General features: G+C 32.0%; 1 protein-coding gene across 1 annotated transcript; it reads left to right on the top strand.

The window, feature by feature from the left end:
• Window positions 1-2,637: 2,637 nt before the first annotated feature.
• Window positions 2,638-21,819, top strand: LOC127701413 (uncharacterized). The gene is made up of 7 exons (XM_052205275.1): window positions 2,638-2,719; window positions 5,909-5,980; window positions 13,207-13,530; window positions 14,901-14,921; window positions 15,532-15,621; window positions 19,577-19,618; window positions 21,556-21,819. Exons 2-7 carry the CDS (start codon window positions 5,923-5,925, stop codon window positions 21,618-21,620), a joined length of 600 nt encoding a protein of 199 aa, XP_052061235.1. The 5' UTR covers window positions 2,638-2,719; window positions 5,909-5,922; the 3' UTR covers window positions 21,621-21,819.
• Window positions 21,820-22,246: the final 427 nt, after the last annotated feature.

Raw genomic sequence — 22,246 nt, 5'->3', positions numbered from 1 at the left:
TTAGGTTTTTCTACCCTCAGGCATAGAACGCCTAAGCCGTATTTGGCAAAATTTTCAAAATTTTCGATTTTAATGCTCATCAATTCAACTTCAAATAGATTTGGCCTTTCAACTGGAACGATTCGCGCGCCACTGATGAGTACCAAATTAAAAGCCTGTATCTTTGTTGAGTTTTTAATTCTTTGCACATTTTTTTTATTTCATGCACAAGTTTACGAAATCAGTCAACGTGTTACCTAATATGATGTTTCTTTGACATACTATTATATATATATAAATAAAAAAAACTAAACGTCGCAAACATGCTTATCTATATTAAGAAAAGTGTGCCAGTAATTAGGTTTTGTTGAATAGCGTGTAGTACCTGTCTCTAAAATATAGTCTTGGTATCTCAGGATGGATGCTATAGCATACATTTTAGCGAAATACTTGGCTAGTTACTAAAATTTTTGTACATGTAAACATATGTTTAGAATGCCAATATGTTTTTTTAATTCTTAACCGGTATCGGAATTTGTTTCACATAAATGTGAACAATAATTGTATACAAATACTACAATAACATGAATAATACATTGTTTACACTCTCTCTGTCTGTCTATCTTTATGTGTGTCTGTTAGTCTACCCGTCTGTCAGCAGTTCTATGTTGGTTGTTAATATAAAAATATGTACAAAATAATGAAATAAAATCAAATATGATACACAGCAACAAACAACAACCACTAAATTACAGGCTTCTGACTTGGGACAGGCACATACAGAATGTGGCGGGGTTAAACTAGTTTGAAAGCGCCAACCCTACCCCTAACCTGGGACAGTGGTGCAACAGTACAACATAAGAACAAAAGATTAAAAATCAGTTGAAAAAGGCTTAACTCATCAGAGGGATACAAATAGAAATACATCTAACAAAAACACAGAGTGTACGTGGCAGGGTACTTATACATACCCACAACAAAAAGACACTAAGTACTGATCTGAAAGTACTCGCAGTCACTGACAGCTAGTTTAGAGCCAATAACAACTGATAAAAAAATTCAGGCATCTGAGACTAACGTCCAGATTGCCCCAACAGATTTCCATAATTTGTACATGTTGTATGCATAATTAAAATAACTATAATTTTGGGAAATTTTGATATACATTGAGGTTTTAAAAAAATTCTAATGTTAAAAATAACAAATTTGAGAGCACCATTTTAGGCCAGAATTTCATCATGTTCATGATGTACACGTATGTACCATATTTGTTATAATATGGTATTTAAAATTTATTGCGATGTCAAAACTAAATGTTTGGGTTACTTTTAGGGGATTATGATGGGGTATGTGGAAAAAGAGGTAAAAACATGCTTTTTGTTAAAAATTCACAATTTAGCAACATCGTTTTTATGTACGTCTGAACTTTTATTTAGCATGATCAATGAAGATCTTTTTCGAAATTTCCAATAAATCTTTTTTGTGTGCAAAAAAAACCAAATTTAAAGAAGAACCATGTAAATTATGTGGTAGAATTTCAACAAAAACAGATATCGATTGTGTAGGTTACGATTTGCTCTCTGAAAACGTATTCCCAAAGTGTGCAAACTTAATTTTGAGATCATTCGGGGAGTAGAATTAACCGTAAAACCTTACTTTTAAAAGAATTCACAACGTTTTTCTAAATATTATTTTGATATAGATTATAAATTTAAATTTATATATAGGCGACGTCTAAAACAATTTCCAAATTGATTGCAGATTCATAAATTTACTTCTTGTTAAAAAGTCTAAAGTTTTGCACGATAATATAAAAATAAGGAATTGTATTCAAAAGAGACACTAACTACCATAGATCAAACGACACTGATACAAGCAATAATAGGTCAACATACAGCCGTAAACCATTGGAAAACCCATAGGGTATTATAGTCTGTTATAAAAAGCCCCGGCATGAAAAATGTAAAACAACTCAAACGAGAAACTAACGGTCAAATTCAAAACAATACAATTTGAACCACCAACAAGTTTTTTTTATGGCAATGATTTCGATGTTGATACATAAGTACTATATGCTATTCAAAATGAATTCGCTAGTGAAAATACCAAATTCATGTCTAACTTTCTCCAGAACTCGAGTGAAGTTCAAACGCTTCATAATGACATTTAATTTGGTAAGGAGTTTCTTAAATTGATTGCATATACGTTGAACATGTTGAATGTATTATTTGATAAAGTCCTTGATGATGTCCAACGCTTGATTAAGTAACGCAAACATTAAAAAAATAGGAAATATTAATCTTAAAAGCGACTACAGAGTTATTGCCGTTAAACATAGTTATATAAATATATACATACAGTATCCACGGGAAAACAGCCCCCCGACAGAGATATATTCCTATATTTCTTTAATAATCCGATGGTTGACTGCATATGAATAAAATCTAATATTCATTAAAGTGTAACCATGAACCTTTAATAACTATCACATAATATTTTGTTTATTGAAATGATAGTTAAAGCATGACAGACTAGAACTATATCAAATATCTAAACTGTTCGAAAAAGATATCCAGCCCTCTATATCGCTAGCACGTATAAACATGTACTAATTTCTATGTATATATCTATATATAGTTTAGGTATTTAACTCGATAAATATGGACATGTGGTTTTTTTAAGTTAGTGGAGTGGATTTGTCAGAACCAATGTCTTCAAAGGAAAGATTTTACAAGATATGGTAAGTAGATTAGATTATCTTATACAGAGAATTTTCATTAAAAAAGCAATGTTCTTCCGTAATGAAAAGTCATGGTAACTTGTTATATTTGTACGTTTTATTTATAACACGAATATGTAAATGTCGCTTAATGCGCATATTATTACTCTGAGAAATAGTCATTTCTTGATTGATCTATTGTGTACAAAGAATTAAAAACAAAGGGAACTGTCTTTTTGAGACCTGAAAATTTTTTTTTCAGAAAAACTATACTCTTTGCGCATCCGGACTATTGGTACAGACAGATATTTTCTTGTTTATAATTTTTCTTTTGTTATATTTTATGACTCTCGTATTTTTAATATACTACATTATGTGTTTTTTAACAAATGAGGTAAGAAATTCACATATAGACAAAAAATCAATAAAAATATTCATCGGTGTGTGTAAGGATGATTTCAACTTCGCCACCTGAAACTCTTGGTTTAAGTAGGAACCCACTTTCAAGGAAATCATTATAGAAAATGAAAACTCTGGAATGAACAACTGGGAGATACATACTCCATATGCACATAATGCATGCACTGCTGGATGTTGCTACATAAAACAGGACTGTCTATTTTTTTTTGTTAAAATGCTATCATGCGCAATTAATTCTAATAATAAGTATCTCTTAATTTTTCCTAAGAAGAGTAAGTATGAAGTTTGTCTCATCTGAAACAAGTCGGCAAGAATAACAACATTAATAGGAAAAAATATACTTCGCAAGAGGAGCACAGTTGGTTCAAATAAGAATGTTTATTGTTCATGTTGATGGTTGAAAAATCCGTCCTCAAAATTTTAGAGATATGATTCCAAAGCAAGAAACCAATTATATTGATAATGTCAATTTGAGTGAAATTTTGGTTTGAATCATAGTGTTTTTTTTTACAAAGTACGATTTGTCACTCCCAAAGACAGAAAACTTGTATCTATGGTAACCATTTTGTAATGAAACAAAGCATCTTCAATTCTTTTATTTTGTCTTTTTGTTTGGAATGGGAAAAAAATATGTCAAAAAATTTAGAAAGAGGTTTAGTGAAGCACTTGGAAGATCCAGCAATACAAAGTTGATTGTATTGACATTTATGTAATTAAGGTATCCAATACATTTAAGGAAGATCCAGTTCTTCCTCTGTGATTGAAATTTCTTGGAACATAGAACAGACCTATGATAATTCAGTGTATCCTCTTTTGGTAATTTTCGTTTGGCTATATGTTGAGTTTGCAAGTGAATTGTTGCTACCTAATTCCTAACTTTCTCTTCCAATGCTACCCACCATTGGTTGTCTGATTATTTTATTCAAAATAGATCCTGTGTACATGTGTACAAAAAAAGCTCTGTTGACTCCTTGATACTTATCTTTGTACTCCGTTTTGTGTAATGGTTATTTTGTTAATTTTCAAAGGTTTATCTCTTTGTGGTTTTTTATTGCATCTTTGTATTTTAATTTAAAACGTACTATTTTATTATCTTCATTCTGCAATTCTAGCTTAAAGGGGAGCATATTTTGGGCGGCTCAGAAAAACAATTAGTTTGATTCTAGATCTATTTTTGGGGGCTAGGATGGGGTGGGTGAGTGGTGGTGGTTGTGGGGTCACCAAGTTCCGTTCTGGAACTCAAAGTATCAAGGAACATAACTCCTTTACATTGGTTTCTCCTCTGCTTGTCTGTAAAATTGAAATAAATGGTTCAGTATTCCAATATAAAACATCCACAATGATTAAGGATATCAACTTTTGAATTCTTATATGTATATAAGATAAAGTATCATGTATTCAAAATATTGTTTATTTGTCATCAAATAAGAAAATGTCAAAATTAAACGTACCAAATAAAACATTCACAAAGACGAAGAATTTCAACTTTTGAAGTCTTATATGTATACAAGATAAAGTTATCATGTATTCAAAATATTGTTTATTTGACTTCAAATATGAAAATGTCAAAGTTAAACATGCAAAAATGAAACATTCAGTACGGTTAAGATTAATAAATTTTGAAGTCTAACATGTATACAAGATATAGTTATAACAAAGATTAAGAATATCAACTTTTGACGTCATACATGTATACAAAATATATTTTCATAAGGTTTAAAGGTTTGTTTTTGCTCGTTTCAAATAGACAATGTAAATTTTCATATCTTAATTTATGAACTTGAATTATAAATAAATGTTTTCAAAACATGTAGATCGCCAAATGTCACTAGACTATGACTGCTTTTGGTAAATGTATTTTGTCCCCTAAACATGACGAGACGTAAACATCCTTTTATCTCAATATATAAATAGCTACACCAGCAGCTGCCATTCTTGAGTTAAGGGTCTTTTGAAATTAACAATTTTCATATTTGATTAACAAATAAACCTTCAAGGTTCCAATCTGTGTGTGCTGCATTTTTAATTAAATATTGTACAAATTGCACAAACATGACAGCTAAGGAACTAATGAATATATGTTTCATAATGCAAGTAAATCTAAGTTAATGAAATATTTACCCATGAACTAAATACCTTCGTTTTCATTGACTAACCGTAAAATAATCTCCCGTACTTGACAACACGTTAAATGTCACAATAATTACATTGTAAATGATTCAAATATACATAATAGATGTCAATAAGCTTCGTTGGGTATCTATTCAGTTGTATTCACTGGTAACTGAGTAAACATTGAATTCAATTACACTAATGTATAGTGTCTTCCTTATTACACTAATACACGAAAAAAGGCTTGTCTTAATTCTGTGTAATAAAAAGTAAAATAGAAAAAATACCGAACTCCAAGGAAAATTCAAAACGGACAGTTCCTTATCACTTAAAAACGTTCAGTTTAAAGCACAAAATCAGAGCATTTATAAAAAATAAAAATAGCGGTTTATAATGTGTACCATGGTTATAAATATATCTGCATTGAAAATAAAGAAAAAAACACATGATAAAGAAAAAAAATAAACTTGTAATGAATGAATTCAAATATTGAATATATCAAGATAGAATAAGGCGGCAGTAGTTCAATCCAGTCTTGTAAATAAATTTAAAAAAAAACAAACAAATAATATGTCACTTACTGATAATGTTATTAGTATAGTATTCCGTGTAAGGATTAATGACACGATATACTTTCAATGTTCGTATAAGGTTACTCTCATGTAGATTTTTTTTCAGAATCTAACATCACGATGAAGGCATTTTCGATACTGTTAGCAGTGCTACTTCTTACAGGAATGGTTAGAACCGGTAAGTCTGTCCAGGATTGTTTTTTTGTCTATAAGTCACTTTTAAATGGTGCTATCGGTCTTTGAGTAGACCCTAGTTTATTTGAACTACTACTGTAATGACGTCATTTCATGTTTGACGTTTTGTCCCACAGGCAATCAACCGCTTCGTAACATATTCATGCATGATTTTTTGAAAATCAAAACGAATAACGCTTCGCCCGTCACTTTGCATTGTAAGGTACGACCCTGCTGTTCATGCTATCATCTGAATTCGCACGTGTCAAGTTAATTCTAGGTTTTACAAATAACTAGCTATTAATTCTTATTACAATTATGTAGACTCCAATTTTCTCTAAATATTGGTTATTCTTTAAAGTTCTCTTTCATTCTGTGTACACCCTGAAATAGTTACTTCATCTCGTAACACCTCAAGTACTAAATGTGTAGCATAGGGTATGAATGTTTGGCCTGTTAAAGTGTGAGTGGTTTTTATGTATTATAACTTTCTGTCAATATTTGTACGAATAATAAACTAGATATATTAATTTTAAGATGTATTTAAAAATATGATAAATAACTTAACAGCGTAACTCTAAAATGCTACTAATTGTGCATTTTAATAAACCTATCGCGTAAATGCAAAAAAATAAATTGAGGAAAAGTAAGTTGAACTTATTTTCTAATCGAATTTATTTATTGGTAAATGGTAAAATTCAATATTAAAAGATTATATTAAATTTAAATAATGGAAATTTTTCAATGGATAACTTGATAAGTATCGGAACGATTTCAAATTATCTGACCCTAACATGAGATGTTATGTATATTGACGATGATAATGGCTGCTTCTTCGTCGAAAAAAAGAGTGGAAAATATTCATTAAATTCACCAAACTGCAAAATACCTATGATACCAAAAAAATAGGCGGGAGCTACCAGGAGGAATTTGATAGTTCATACGTAGAAAATATACTGACAACGACATGGCAAAAAAAAGACGACGAGAGGACAAAAAACACTACATTAAAACTAACCAGTGGGCAACACGCATCTCACTTAAATAACTGGCGGACTTTGCAACCATAGGGTTTGGTAGTTCCCATTTTCTTAATCGAGTAGTCGTCCCCTTTTCTACGAAAAGTTGAAGCAATCTAATGTTAACTGTCATAGAAAGGGTTGAATGATCAGTTGATCACTGGAACAAAGAAAATAGTAAGTAACGTTTTGATAGAAATGAAATGTCAAAACCATATTATGTAAAGACAAAATATCATCAAGTAATAATAATACAACATAACGTAATATCAGAGTACCACATAAGACAGCTGTGGCGTTCTATAAAAGTTGTTTTCCATTTGTTTGATGTAAGGAACTTTCTGTTTTGAATTTTCCTTAGAGCTCGGTATTTTTGTTAATTTATTTTTTATGCAATACACAAATCTATAGGTCACGTAAGTGCACACAATACGTCATGAGCAAGCAGTACACAAACGTAATTCGGTAGTAGGCGGAGACTAAAGCATATAGTATGCAATTACAGCAGAGCAATAACTGCTCGGTTGTTAATGTATGATAGGACATCCTATTGCAGGGTTAATATAATGTAGTCATCGACCACTGATTCGAAACACAATTCGTCAGTTGTGTCTGATTCGACGATATGATTACTTAATGCTATTTCGATTTTACGTGATATGGTTTCGTATTGACTTGATATGGTTTTTTCATTACATAATATGGTTTTGTCATAACTCGATGTGATTTCATCATTATTTAATGTGGTTGTGTCATTAGGCAATGTGGTTTTAACATTACTTGATGTGTATGTGGTTTAACGTTATGCATTTGTTTCATTCCATGATGTGGTTTTGTTATTTCGTAATGACGATTTGCCAATTCATCATATGGCTTTAACATAACATAATGATGGTTCAAAATTTGACGATTTTACACAACACGATGTGTTTGTTCCGATATTTGATGGTCCTGTCATTCTTTGATGTGGTTATCACATTACTTGATGAGGTAAAGCCACGGCACCACTTTGTAAAAAACATAGTTCTATTTTTAGCCTGATTTCCATAATTATGTCGTTTGTTTAATGTGCTTCGGATGAGCGTCGCTATCCTTTGAGTTCAAGTTCAAATTAAAGTTTGAGTTGTTGCTCAGAGTTATTTGGTATGAAAAAGGGGAACGGCAGGAAAATATAAGAAAAAAAGTACAAAAAAAATATCAATATTTCGGACATACGGGGGATATCCCGGTCCTGCCGTTTTTTTCCCTTAGTTCTCAAATGGAAGCAGTATTACAATAAATTCGTGAAGAATACCACGGAACCCTGTGTCTCGCCTGAGATTGCTGCTGTCATTGTAAAAGTGTAGTGTTGACTGTAAAACGTCCATTTATCGGTAAAAAAAAAAATTTAAAAAAAAAAATGTTTTTCTGTACATGCTTTATCTCGATATAGAAGATGAACTCCTATACAATTTTTATAACAATTCATGTAGGTTTAAAAATATATCATGACAAAATAGTTTAATTTGGTAATATTTAATGCAACTCAAACTTATATAAAAATAAGCAGATGTGGTATGGTTGCCAATGAGACAACTCTCCACCACATACCAAATGACGTAGCAGTTAACAACTATATGTCACTGTATGGTCTTCAACAATGAGCAAAACCCATACCGCATAGTAAGCTATAACAGGTCCAGAAATGACAAATGTAAAAACAATTTAAACGAGTAACCTAACGATCTAAATGATGAAGACGCCGACGACGGAATATAGGTTTGTTGTGTCTCACTTCCGCGACATTAATATCGCAGGCTGGACACACATCAAATGACATGTACTTTATTGTCAACAAATGAGACACTTTAAATCAACTATCACACTAAAGTTACAGGGAAATGGGGGAATCGGACTAAGCGACAAAGCATCAATTATGAAATAAGAATTCTCCGATTTTTTTTAGCGTTTATTATCATTTGGACATATACGAATATCAATATTTTAATATATATTTTTATAAATTTCATTCTCTGATATACCTCGCACTAAATTGAAAGAAAACTAAACTTTTTGGAATATCTGTTTCACAGGTGAAGACGAATATGTTCCAGTTGTCGTAACCACAATCCGGTCCTCTTTTCCTCGAATGTAACCTACCGAATAAGACCAAATCACTGGGTTTGTACTTTCACGAATAACACGACGGGTGCCACACGTTGAACAGGATCTGCTTACTCTTCCGGAGCACCCGAGATCACCCCAGGATTTTGATGGGTTTATATTGCCCAGTCATACCGATCTATAGAGTTAAGCCAATTGCATCTGATTTTTGTACGCCCGTTTACGAGACGTATTATGGTATACCGTTGTCCGTCCGTCCGTCCGTCCGTCTGTCCGTCCGTCCATCTGTCCGTCCGTCCGTCCGTCTGTTCGTCCGTCTGTCCGTCCGTCGACAACATATCGGACAATAACTCAAAAGCACTTTAACCAATTTGCATGAACTTTGGTGAAGTGTTAATATTTATTGACGTGAGCTCCCTTTCGTTTTATATAAATTTTAGATTTTACGTTTTCGAGATATTGGGTTTTATTCACTAAAAAAGGGGGATTTTCCAGTTTTCGCACAATAACTCGAAAACACTTTCACCAATTTGCAAGACACTTTGGTGAATTGTTTATATCTATTGACGTGAGCTCCCTTTCGATTTTTATAAAATTTTGTTTTTACGTTTCCAAGTTATGGGGTTTTATTCAATTTATTTAAGGGAAGACCACATTAAAAAAGGGGGATTTTCCAGTTTTTGGACAATAACTCAAAAATGCTTTCAGCAGTTTTCATGAACCTTTGGTGATTTGTTTATACCTATTGACGCAAGCTTCCTTTTAATTTTTATAAATTTTAGATTTTACATTTCCGAGTTATGGGATATTATTCATAAAAAATGGGTTTCGGACAATATCTTCAAAGTGCTTTGGTGACTGGTTCATGTCTATAAAGATACCCTCCCTTTAGTTTTTCATAAGTTTCTGATATAACATTGAGAAGTTATTGAACTTTATTCTTTGAAAAAGCGACGGGCGTATCATGCGCTCATGGCGCAGCTGTTTCTTACAGTTTATTCTTGTGTTGTGCTGTTACACTATTCACTCATAGTAGGGTTCGGGTTTAGCGTTCACATACCTGTTTAATTCCACCACGTGCACATTCTTTATGTGCCTGTGCCAAGTCAGGAGCCTGTAATTCGATGGTTGTCGTTGATTCATGTGTGTCATATTTGTTTTTCGTAAGTTGTTTAGTTATTAGTTACGGGTGCCTTTAACTGCTTACATCCACTGTATTTAAACTCTGGTGGATAGTTGTCTCATTGGCAATCATACCACATCTAACTTTATTTCGATTTCTATGTGGTGGTTTGTATACTGTAACATTGTTTATCTTTTGTACGCATACCCCTAACCCTTTTTTCGGAAGCCCTAGCAAAAGCTCTTGATCCGCGATAGAAAATTTAAATATGAACTCATATTAAATAACTCCAATTTCAAAATCTTAATCTAGATGAGACTCAAATTCGAAGTCTAACTCGAACTCTACCTCAAAAGGTAACTCAAACTCAAAGTTCAACTCGAAACTCAATGCTAACTCGAACTTTAATTCTAATTATGACTTGAATTCTAACTCGAAATCGAAAATTACTCGAAGTTTAAATCGAAGACCAACTCGAACTTTAATTCGAACAGTAACCCGAACTTTAATTTGAATTCTAACTCGATGAATTGCCACACTCATTCGAGGCAAATAAAACATGGAAATCGGTTTTAAAAATAGAACTAGTTTTTCCAAAATAGTCACGTGGTTTTACCTCATCAAGTAATGCGATAACCACATCAAAAAAATGACAGAACCACATCAAATACTGGAACGAACACATCATGTAGTGTAAAATCGTGAAATTTTGAAACATCATTATGTAATTTTAAAGCCATATAAGGAATTGACAAATCATCATTACGAAATCACAAAACCACATCATGTAATAAAACAACTACATTACGTTAAGCCACATACACATCAAGTAATGTTAAAACCACATTGCCTAATAACACAACCACATTAAATATTGATGAAACCACATCGAGTAATGACAAAACCACATTAAGTAATGACAAAACAATATCAAGTCCATACGAAACCATATCATGTAATATCGAAATATCATTAAGTAACGACTATTCCATATTGAGTAATATCAAAACATCATTACGTAATGTCACAACCATATTACGTAAAGACAAAATATCATCAAGTAATAATAAAACAACATAACGTAATATCAGAGTACCACATCAGACAGCTGTGGCGTTCCATAAACTTTCATATTCCTGGTTTGGTACGGGCATTTCCTTATGTAGAAATGGCATTCCAATGACGTATTGCTTGGCCTTACGTGAACTATCGTTTTTTTTAGATTTATGTTGTGGTGAACTATTTCTTCTTAAAGCTGGGACATAATATATTGTCAGTATACTATCTCCAGGTGTATGTAACTGGTGTAGCACACGAACCGATCCGTGAAGTTCTGTGCCCTGTATATTTCTGAAGTGGATGAAAAATCAGACATCTTCGTCCAAGGCAGGACAATGTTATACATGTTATAAATAGTAACTGTTTAAATTACTTATAATGTTAAAATAAATAATTATTCAACTAAATCATAGTATTTTGTACTTGCCCATGTGTGATTCTTTTTGGCGTAATGAATTCTAAAATTGAGGGCATATATTGCCTGTTTCTGAGAAATGAAGTACCTGGTTTTGTGTATTGAAATTCCGGTAACCAGTACGGTCTGATGTGTAAATAGCGGTATATTGATCCCGCCCCTATAAATGTTAGAAAGTGAAAAATTTGAAGTGGACAGGAAAGGGGGCCAAAAATAGGTGGTGAGCGTCTTATTAAAATTTTAGTACACAAACTGGCCATAAATTGAGTGAATGATGTGGCACACATAAGCTAAGAAAAGTTATCTCAAGAATACACCATAACTTTAGAAATGCAGAAGAGCATACACCTCAAGCACGGGGAAACTTTCTGCTGCCTCATCACATATGCACGCTCCAGCTGATTCATTTAAAAAAGATATTCGGTTCTGGCTATGTTGTAACAATTATGTTCAAGCTATTTGGAGATGCAATTGTATACAAACTACAGCTTTTTGATCGTTTATAGAAACTAAAGGATAATGTTATTGCAAATAAGAATAAGAATGCTACTTTACACAAATTCGCTTTACCTCTTAGCTTTTTTCGTATAATTGTAGTCAACATTAACTAAACTTTTTCCTATTGGTAATTATTTTATACACTTTTCAAATTCCTTGAATAAAGCATATGTTTTCTTAATTCGCATAATATTCTTGATGGCATATGCAATTTTTCTTCTTTTTTGGGGGGACACCTTAGCGTTTCAATGCCTTTGAGCATTCATCAAATTATTTAGTAAAAATCCAAATGGTTTTTCAGCAACTGTCAATCATCTTGTGTGTGGAACTATTATTAATAGGAAATTCATTTACACTTCTCTGTCATCTTAATTTGGTTTGGTTTTGTAAGTAGCTGATTCATGAAGCATCTCACAAATTGGTTATATCCTTTCACAATTCCATCTGTACAAGCTTTTAACTGTCCAATTGTTCAAATTTTAACCAATTGAGACCCTCTTCATTAATTATTTATCTTTTTGTTTTCATTTGGCTAGAAACTCTTAAATATTTGGAGAGAAAAAAATGAAAATCAAAATGGACTAAAAGTATATCATAAAGATTACCAAATGGGTGAAAACAGAGAAATGCAGAGAAAATCGCAATCCTTGCTGAAACAATAAATAAGCTTAAATTTCTATATTTGTATTACTGATCAGATTATTAACTGCACCTGCTGTAAAAATAATTCAAGGAATTTGGTGAATATTAATAACAAAAAAACAACGACATAGTGGACTTTATTTATGGGCATATATAGGTTTAACAGTTCTCATAATGCCATTTTGAAAACTATATAATCATTTATAGCAATAATTTTATGTATTTATGAGAATTTCTATTAATGAAATAAAATTGAACGATAAAAATGAAAACAATTATGTTTGTGTACGAGCTTAGTCACAGACAAGTGATATGTTTAATCGCAAATAGATGAAACCATGTTGATAGTAAAATAGTATGCTTATTTGCAGGAGTGTTGTCTTGTTCTATTAAGATGTGTCTCCAATTGAATGTAGATAGTAATCAAATAACATTCATCTGCAAGATTGATGATTTACATTTACCAGTACGTTTCTATAACAACCACGGAGTTGAGATTGCATATTGTATTGTTCCTAATCCATCTCCAGAGTGTAAGCCTATACACGATTATGCACAAATAGAACAGTACCCTCATAAAAATGAAACCGTTATGATAGTAACAGGGACAATAGATAAACAATTTAATGGAAATTGGTCATGTCACCACGGCGGTAACTTGCATGAGGCAAATGTCAACATACTGAAAACAAAAGGTAGTATGTTAGTTATGTTAGTTTTTTAATTTAGAAATTTAGAGTATACTTCTGTGTGGACGTAAAGTTTCAAAACTTTTTAATTATTATTAAAATTGTGTCTTTTAATACAATTGATCGGAGACAGCTGATATGATGGAAAAGTATTAGTTCTATAAGATTTGTTCTGATTAAACACTTTATCTAATTGTCTTTTCAATTAGCAGCCTATACGAATGAATTATTTCATAATTCAATTTAATCTTGAACAATGTGTATTATGAAAGCATATATGCACAGTTGAAAGGTTTGTTTTCATAAACAGCAAGGTTCCTGGTTCTTTCAAAAAAAAATTATATTTGGCGTTTAAAGGATCATAAAAGACGAGTTTTGCTTCAATCAAACACACATCTTCAAAAAGATGAAAGAAAAAAAAAAAGACAAAAACAAAGATACCATGGTTATATTTTGCGTTTCTAAACTTATGATACTCAAAATTTTTTATCAAATAGCTTTGAAATCCATAGATTTCTTATTTCCAATACACTTGATACATGTAAACAATATTTGCATTACTTTCTTTATTAGCTCATAAGATGAGCATATTAAACTTAAAACGTTAGACTTGCAACCCATTTTAAACAGGTTACAGGATAGATATATGGTCTTATCTAAAGCGCACAACATCTTTGAGGCATGTCAGTACTATCCCATTTATAATGCCTTCGGTTTTTCATTTACTTTCGATGTGGTTCTGTTCACTATGTGCTATGTTGATGGCAATTCAAATATTATAATAATAATTGTTTTAATTGTTCATTGAATTGCTAGAAAAAATTCGCTGTCAAAGTTATTCATCTAAAACATATCTGTAGCTCTCTTTATGTTCAAACTCGTTCCAATCCTTACAACTTAAACGTTGAATATTGACTTGTACGGCTTCATAAATTTGTATTTTAAGGCGAGCGTGCCTCCTGAACGTTATTGACCAGGTAACACATTTAATTTGTAGTGCATTCGCTGTCAAATGTATGTCCATCGAATTTATGCTAGTTCTCAAATGTTATTAATATATACTAAAACGTAATCTAGAACTGATATATTCTCATTAAAAGCAATACACTTTGTCTGGAAACGTTAGTGGTCATTTGACATCCATTTCAACCACTGTACTTGCTGATCGCAACGTAACTCATCTCCAACAAAGATTTAATCATTGATCGCATTAACACTTATTCAAATGAAGCTGAAATATTTATTTACAAGCCAATAATACACCAGCGATGATTTTAAATTCATTGTGAACAAATTGTTCTGTGTATAGCGAAATATTATTTGAACATTCAGTGTATTAACTATACAACAAATACTTTTTTTTCTATATTTTCCAGATAAAGATGACGAAAAAGACGGTATGTCTCTAGCAGAAGATTAAGTATAATAATTTCATGATAAATATCTTATAAACATTCAGCGAAGACTAAACAGATTTGTTTCTGATAATGTTATGAAGTATGACTGTGTTTTGCATATTAAGGCCCTGTATGACCCTTTACTATGAGCAAAATCTATACCAAATAGTAAGCTATAAACAGGATCGACGTGACAAAGTGTAAACCAAGCGGAAAAACCAACGACCTTATTTATTCATTGACAAATTAACCAAAAACTATTTTGTTTTATGACAGACTTCAAACAACAACCACTTAATTTCAGGCTATGACTTTGGGTAGGCACGTACAGAATTTGACTGGGTTTCACAAGTTTCGAGCGCGCAACCCTGTCATACGTAGTACAACGGTCATTAAAACAAAAGTCGGAAAATCATTCGTGTATGGCTTTAATCATCAGATCTGCAGAAACTGCAGAAAAAATATTATAGAAAAACAAAATGACATAATATACAAATAACCCGGTTAGGAAAACTCACAGTAACTGTTAACTAGTTCACACTAAATTATAACTTGACTTTAATCATGTTTTTAAATGTTGTATTAAGCAGTGATTCATCACAAATTTCAGATTCAAGATACATTCTTTTAACATCAGGAACTTTTATAGCGACTTTGGCGTTAGTTTGCTGCGTATGCCTTTGCTGGAAATATAGAAAAGGTAAATATCTTATTGTCAATATATATGATCTTACTGTTTTCGATTTCTCGATCAAAAGACAGTTGTAAAATTTAACATCTCCTGTTTATTCTGTAGATTCTAAAATAAAAAAAAAACTGGAGTGACAGGACTGCTCCTTTTAAAATGTATATTAAATTAATTTCTTTAATTTTATTCTACCCGGGAATCATAAAAGGCTTTCTTGTTGTCCTGAACTTGAAATGGAATACGTTTTCAAACATCAAAATTAATTTTATCGTAATGTGCTTTGCTTTACCAATCATATTCCATATTATCAATACTTATTAAGAATATTCGAGAAACCCTCCAACTATAGAAAAACCCAGATGTTAAACAAAAATATTCAAAAACCTATAACATATGGTAGTGGAGTTAATCAAATTTACGTTCGCACAACCTTCATTATTGTCTATCAATATCATACAAATGTATGTCAAAAAAATGAATCATACTATATAAATATGTATTATTTTTTTTCGACATTTAGATTTTGGTGCAAATTAGCCAACAATCAGCAACACACATTTATAGGTGAAATTAAAGTATAAAGGAAACATCTATAAAATCATCGCCCGTTGACAACTGTTCAAAATAGGTGTTTAAACTGACAAGTTCATTGAAAACTAATACCGAGTGGGTATATTAACCTAAAAAAATCATCAGCTAGGATTCAAATGAGTTTCCGTCTGACATGTTATAAAAACCTTACCAAAAATATCTCAAATAATACAAATCAAACATACTATATATGCCCTTGAATTTTTACTAGATAACATTTTTGTTCGCTTTGGAGATTCCGTATATCGTCAGGTTATCGGAATTCCAATGGGGACTAACTGTGCACCACTTATTGCGGACCTTTTTTTGTATTGCTATGAGTTACAATTTATGACAAAAATCGAAACAACATCTGATACACAAATTTAATAATACTTTTAGATATTTGGATGATATTTTGGCTCTCAATAATGACGACTTCAGTATGTATACTAAAGAAATTTATCCTGTTGAACTTACTTTAAATAAAGCTAATACTAACAATGACCACTGCCCTTTCCTCGATCTTGATATCTATATCATTAATGGAAAGCTTAATACTAAAATATATGATAAAAGAGATGATTTTTCATTTCCTATCGTTAATTATCTATTTTTAGATAGTGACGTTCCCTTGTCACCATCTTACGGTGTTTATATATCTCAACTTGTACGATTCGCTCGTGTATGTAACAATGTTTTAGATTTTAACGAGAGAAATTTATGTATTACTGAAAAATTATTACACCAGGGTTTTCGATATCACAAACTAGTCAAAATATTTACTAAATTTTATCATCGGTGTAGGGACATCATTCGTAAATATAGCTCAACATGCAGACTTCTTATACGTTCAGGTATTTCACATCCAATTTTTTATGGAAATATTCTTTATAAAGCACAAAAATGTCAGTATTCACCTCTGAAGCTAACAAAACCTTTAAATAGACTTATTAAGAAGGGATATAGTTACGATACTGTTGTCAGGTCACTAAAGATTGCATATTTTGGCGTTAATATTGATTCACTTATAGGGTCTTTGCATCGGCACTAAACACAATTATTTAAAAACCAGTTGTTGGCATGACACGGGTTATGTTCTTCTCATATATGTTATGATGGTATGATACTAAACCCCTAACGGGAAGGATTGTGCCTGATATTGATATGATGAAGACATAATCTTTCAATCAGTTTAATTGAAGTCTGGAGCTGGCATGTCAGTTAACTGCTAGTAGTCTGTTGTTATTTATGTATTATTGTCATTTTGTTTATTTTCTTTGGTTACATCTTCTGACATCAGACTCGGACTTCTCTTGAACTGAATTTTAATGTGCGTATTGTTATGCGTTTACTTTTCTACATTGGCTAGAGGTATAGGGGGAGGGTTGAGATCTCATAAACATGTTTAACCCCGCCGCATTTTTGCGCCTGTCCCAAGTCAGGAGCCTCTAGCCTTTGTTAGTCTTGTATTATTTTTAATTTTATTTTCTTGTGTACAATTTGGAGTTTAGTATGGCGTTCATTATCACTGAACTAGTATATATATTTGTTAAGGGGCCAGCTGAAGGACGCCTCCGGGTGCGGGAATTTCTCGCTGCATTGAAGACCTGTTGGTGACCTTCTGCTGTTGTCTGTTCTATGGTCGGGTTGTTGTCTCTTTGACACATTCCCCATTTCCATTCTCAATTTTATTGTACTACAGTCAAGTTCCATAATTGATGCCTTGATTGTGGTTTCGTAAATTGCGAAAAGCCAACCAATAAAAATAACATGAATAAGGCCACCAATGGAAATATTTTGAGATGCGTTTTTAATGAAGAAAAATAATAATGACAATCACTATTCAATGTTAGTTCCACAAATAATGGATGGTCTGACTAATATTTTACATAGTTTGTTAGTTTTCAATAATTTCCAATTCAGTAACTCAATTGTACTTTAACCTTTTTTTTTAAATTCGAGTAAAACTTATTCGCTACTGAAATGATAATTCATGATACTTAATAGTCGGACCGAACACTTGATATCATTTTACAGGTTTTTGTATATACGTCATTTCACATTGTCTTTCAAGAAGTCTGTCGACACTAAAACATCAGTACACTTCTTTTCTGATGTCAAATATGTGATATTTTTTTTCGACTTTTAGATTTTTGTGCAAATTGGCCAACAATCAGCAACACACATTTATAGGTGAAAATAAAGTCTAAAGGAAACACCTATAAAATCATCGCCCGTTGTCAACTGTTCCAAAAAGGTGTTTAAACTGATAAGTTCATTGAAAACTAATACCGAGTGGGTATATTAACCTAAAAAAATCATCAGCTAGGATTCAAATGAGTTTCCGTCTGACATGTTATAAAAGCCTTACCAAAAATATCTCAAATAATACAAGTCAAACATTGTACTACAGTCAAGTTCCATAATTGATGCCTTGATTGTGGTTTCGTAAATTGCAAAAAGCCAACCAATAACAATAACATGAATAAGGCCAACAATGGAAATATTTTGAGATGCGTATGTAATGAAGAAAAATAATAATGACAACCAATATTCAATGTTAGTTCAACAAATAATGGATGGCCTGACTAATATTTTACATAGTTCGTTGGTTTTCAATAATTTCCAATTCAGTAACTCAATTGTACTTTAACCTTTTTTTAAATTCGAGTAAAACTTATTCGCTACTGAAATGACAATTCATGATACTTAATAATCAGACCGAACACTTGATAACATTTTAAAGGTTTTTGTATATATGTCATTTCACATTGTCTTTCAAGAAGTCTGTCGACACTAAAACATCGGTACACTTCTTTTCTGCTGTCACTCTCCGCAGAGTTCAACAGGTTAGAAGTCAATACTCTATTATTTACAGGATTAACTTTAAAAGTAAAATAGTAAATTGTTAACCTTAAATTCTTATTCATAAGGGTTGCTTGTGATGCTAAAAATCCTTCAAAACATTCAAAGGTTACATGTACATACAGATATCAAGCTGTTCTAAGAACAAATTTCCTTTATCCCTCCAAAATAATCAAGTCGTTCGGTTGTGAGTTGTGCTTTATCATATGCTGTTATTGTATACGACAAAAGTGATATATTCTGAAATGAATGTATTCATCAAAATATTAATCATTTGACGACCCATGCCTCCGTGCCTGCACAGCACAATTACGTAGCTTAACTTCAATTTTGACCTTTTAAATGTTGTAAAATTCAAAAGGTAATGCATATTATGCAAGTAAAAAAATAAAAAAACAAATTGTAAATTTTTCTCGTAATAATGAATTGATTTCGATTCATTTTATCAGGCATATAAATTATAAAAACATACTTACAGAATGAAAAGATGTAAACATATCAATCATGAATGCATTTCATCTAATTCTAGTGTGCAGCAGACAAAGACATTTAAACGAAAATGATACTGAAGGTTTGTTTCTTTATTTGCACTTGAATGATAGGACATGATGGTATGGAAGCTTTTCAAAACGGAGACAATGTAGCCATGTTAACAATCAGTTCAAAATAATCAAAAATGGTTGTTTAAGTGCCAATCTTTGTAAGGATCAGGCAATTGAGAAAAAAATCAAAACTTGTCCGAAAAAAACCCACGACCTAACCACCCTATTTTGAAGGTACCCTCATCCTGAGTTAGAAATGGTAGGTTTTTCAATTCTGTGTGTCTGGTAATTCGAGAAATATCCAGATACATTTTGGTTAGAATGATTGCAAATTACAGAGTTATCTCCCCTTAATTGTTAATTTCTAGTGCATTTCAACCAAATTATATCTTGAATTACCAGAACAGGGAAAGGAAACTAATGTTATATTCATGCACCATTATACATTCTAAACTTAAATCAATGTAAAGCTCAGTGGGTTTTTGTTTGTCATGTTTTCACCACTGCCTGATTCTTAGACAGATTGGCCATTAATAACAGAGTATTGAACATTCTAATAAGACGACCTATACATCGTCAACCAGCATAATCGCAGTATATCTACTATAAGCGCAAACGCGTTACAACACAAAATCGGCTGTTCCGCGTTACGCCAACCTTATTTTTATACGACCAGGTAAACTTAATTTGCAACAGCAAAATGTTTTACGTAGGCCAAGCTTCAAATACAATACGGTTTCTCATGTAAAATAAACAAATCAATCCTTTTCAGCTATTATTTAGTGTAAAATGTATTTAAATGTTTTTGTCGATCTGATGAGTCAATATATAAAGAAGAAGATGTGGTATGATTGCCAATGAGGCAACTCTCCACCATAGACCACATGACGTGGAAATTAACCAATATAGGTCACCGTTCGGTCTTAAACAATGAGCAAAATCCCGCACAGTAAGTTAAACTATTCCAACGAGAACACTTATGGCCTGTTTCAACTGATTTCTATAGTTTTTTCTTATGTTTGCTGTTACACCACGGTATGAAATCATGGTAAGGGTCGGCGCCGCAAACATGTTTTACTCTTAAAACTCTGTATGTGACTGTTCAAAGAAAAGAGCCTGTAATTCACAGGTTGTCGTTTGTTGTTGTATATCAAATGTGTTTTTGTACATACATAATGCCCTTAGTTTACTCGTTTGAATTATTTTAAAATTGTCATGTCGGTGCCTTTTGAAGCTTGTTATGCGGTATGGTTTTTCCTATTGTTAAAGGTCCTACGTAGATCTATAATTGAAAACTTCTATATTATTTGATCTCTGGAGGATCAAAAAGTATTAACACTAATACAGAGCTCCTGGTAGGATAATTGAGATCCAGCAGTCAACACTGTGCAAACAAACATACATGCATGATATCGATTTAAACAAAACTCTATGACCATAAAAGGGAATCAACGATTTATATCAAAATATTTTGCTAGAAGAGAGGCGAAAAATACCAAAAGGATATTCAAACTCATAAATCGAAAAAAAATGACATTGCCATAGCAATAAACGAAAAGAACGAAAACACAAGTCAATTAATGTATTAGTTTATAAATAATACAATTATTCAAAACTATTTTAGCGATAAAACTGTGATATTCAGTTCTAAAACAGACCGTCCAAAACAATGCTAGGATAGATCATATTCTGCCAGTAACTGTTTTAAAGTGCTAGTTAAACTGTTCTAAAGACTGTTCTCGAACATTTTCTGACTGTTATAGGAGAGGTTAAAACAGCAGAGCCAATAGCGACATGGGTAGAAACAACACATACACAGATAAAGAAAACACTGGAACATAAAGTAAAAACCGCGCACCTTTAAAAAGTAACAATTACCCGTTCCGATGAGGATGATGATAATGATGATGATGTTGATGTGTAAGTTCATTTATGTTTTAACTTGTATGTTATGTTTCAATTATAGGACGTCCCTTTAATATCGCAAATACAGTTATCGAAAGTACAGATATGGACGAAACATCTATTTGAATAATGGAAACTGGGATAAAGACTGTTTGTATTTGTGAAAGATTGAGCCTAAGTGATGAAACTGCATCGTATGGACAATATATTGGTTGAAGGAATACAGCAAGATTGAATGAAGACTATTGTAACGAAACGACGAGTCAAATAATGTGAAAAAAGTAAAGAGAATCAAACCACAATTGAAACTTCTGGTTTATAATGATACCGATTAATTAATAAAAAAGGTGTTTTACATTTTTTTTTACTTGTACAAATATTTTGTTTTCTCTTTCAAACCACATCGGTCATTTTTTCTTCCTAGCTTACAGTTAAAATTGGTTGACTTATTACTTGATTTATCTTCTAATCTTGTGCAACTATGACAATTTATATGAGTATTCAAAGTTGATATCTATCGTATCACAAGCTTAACTTTAATTCCACTGTTTCGTTTTTGCTAATGGTTAGCAAATCAGGGTGCTAAACGATGAAATAATGTTTTTTTTTATTTACATGTTTACAAACCGAGCGTCTCCACCACACCAGTTGTAAAACATCTCAGTATTCGGTCATTTAAGATTTGCTTGAACTGCTTACTAAGTATAAACATCTTTAAAATTATATTATAACACGTGTATCAAAAGCGATGC

The sequence above is a fragment of the Mytilus californianus genome, unplaced genomic scaffold (genome assembly GCF_021869535.1).
Source record: "Mytilus californianus isolate M0D057914Y unplaced genomic scaffold, xbMytCali1.0.p SCAF_5, whole genome shotgun sequence".
NCBI lineage: Eukaryota > Metazoa > Mollusca > Bivalvia > Mytilida > Mytilidae > Mytilus > Mytilus californianus.
The sequence above is the reverse complement of the archived record's forward strand: the minus strand, read 5'-3'. Positions and strand labels throughout refer to the sequence as shown.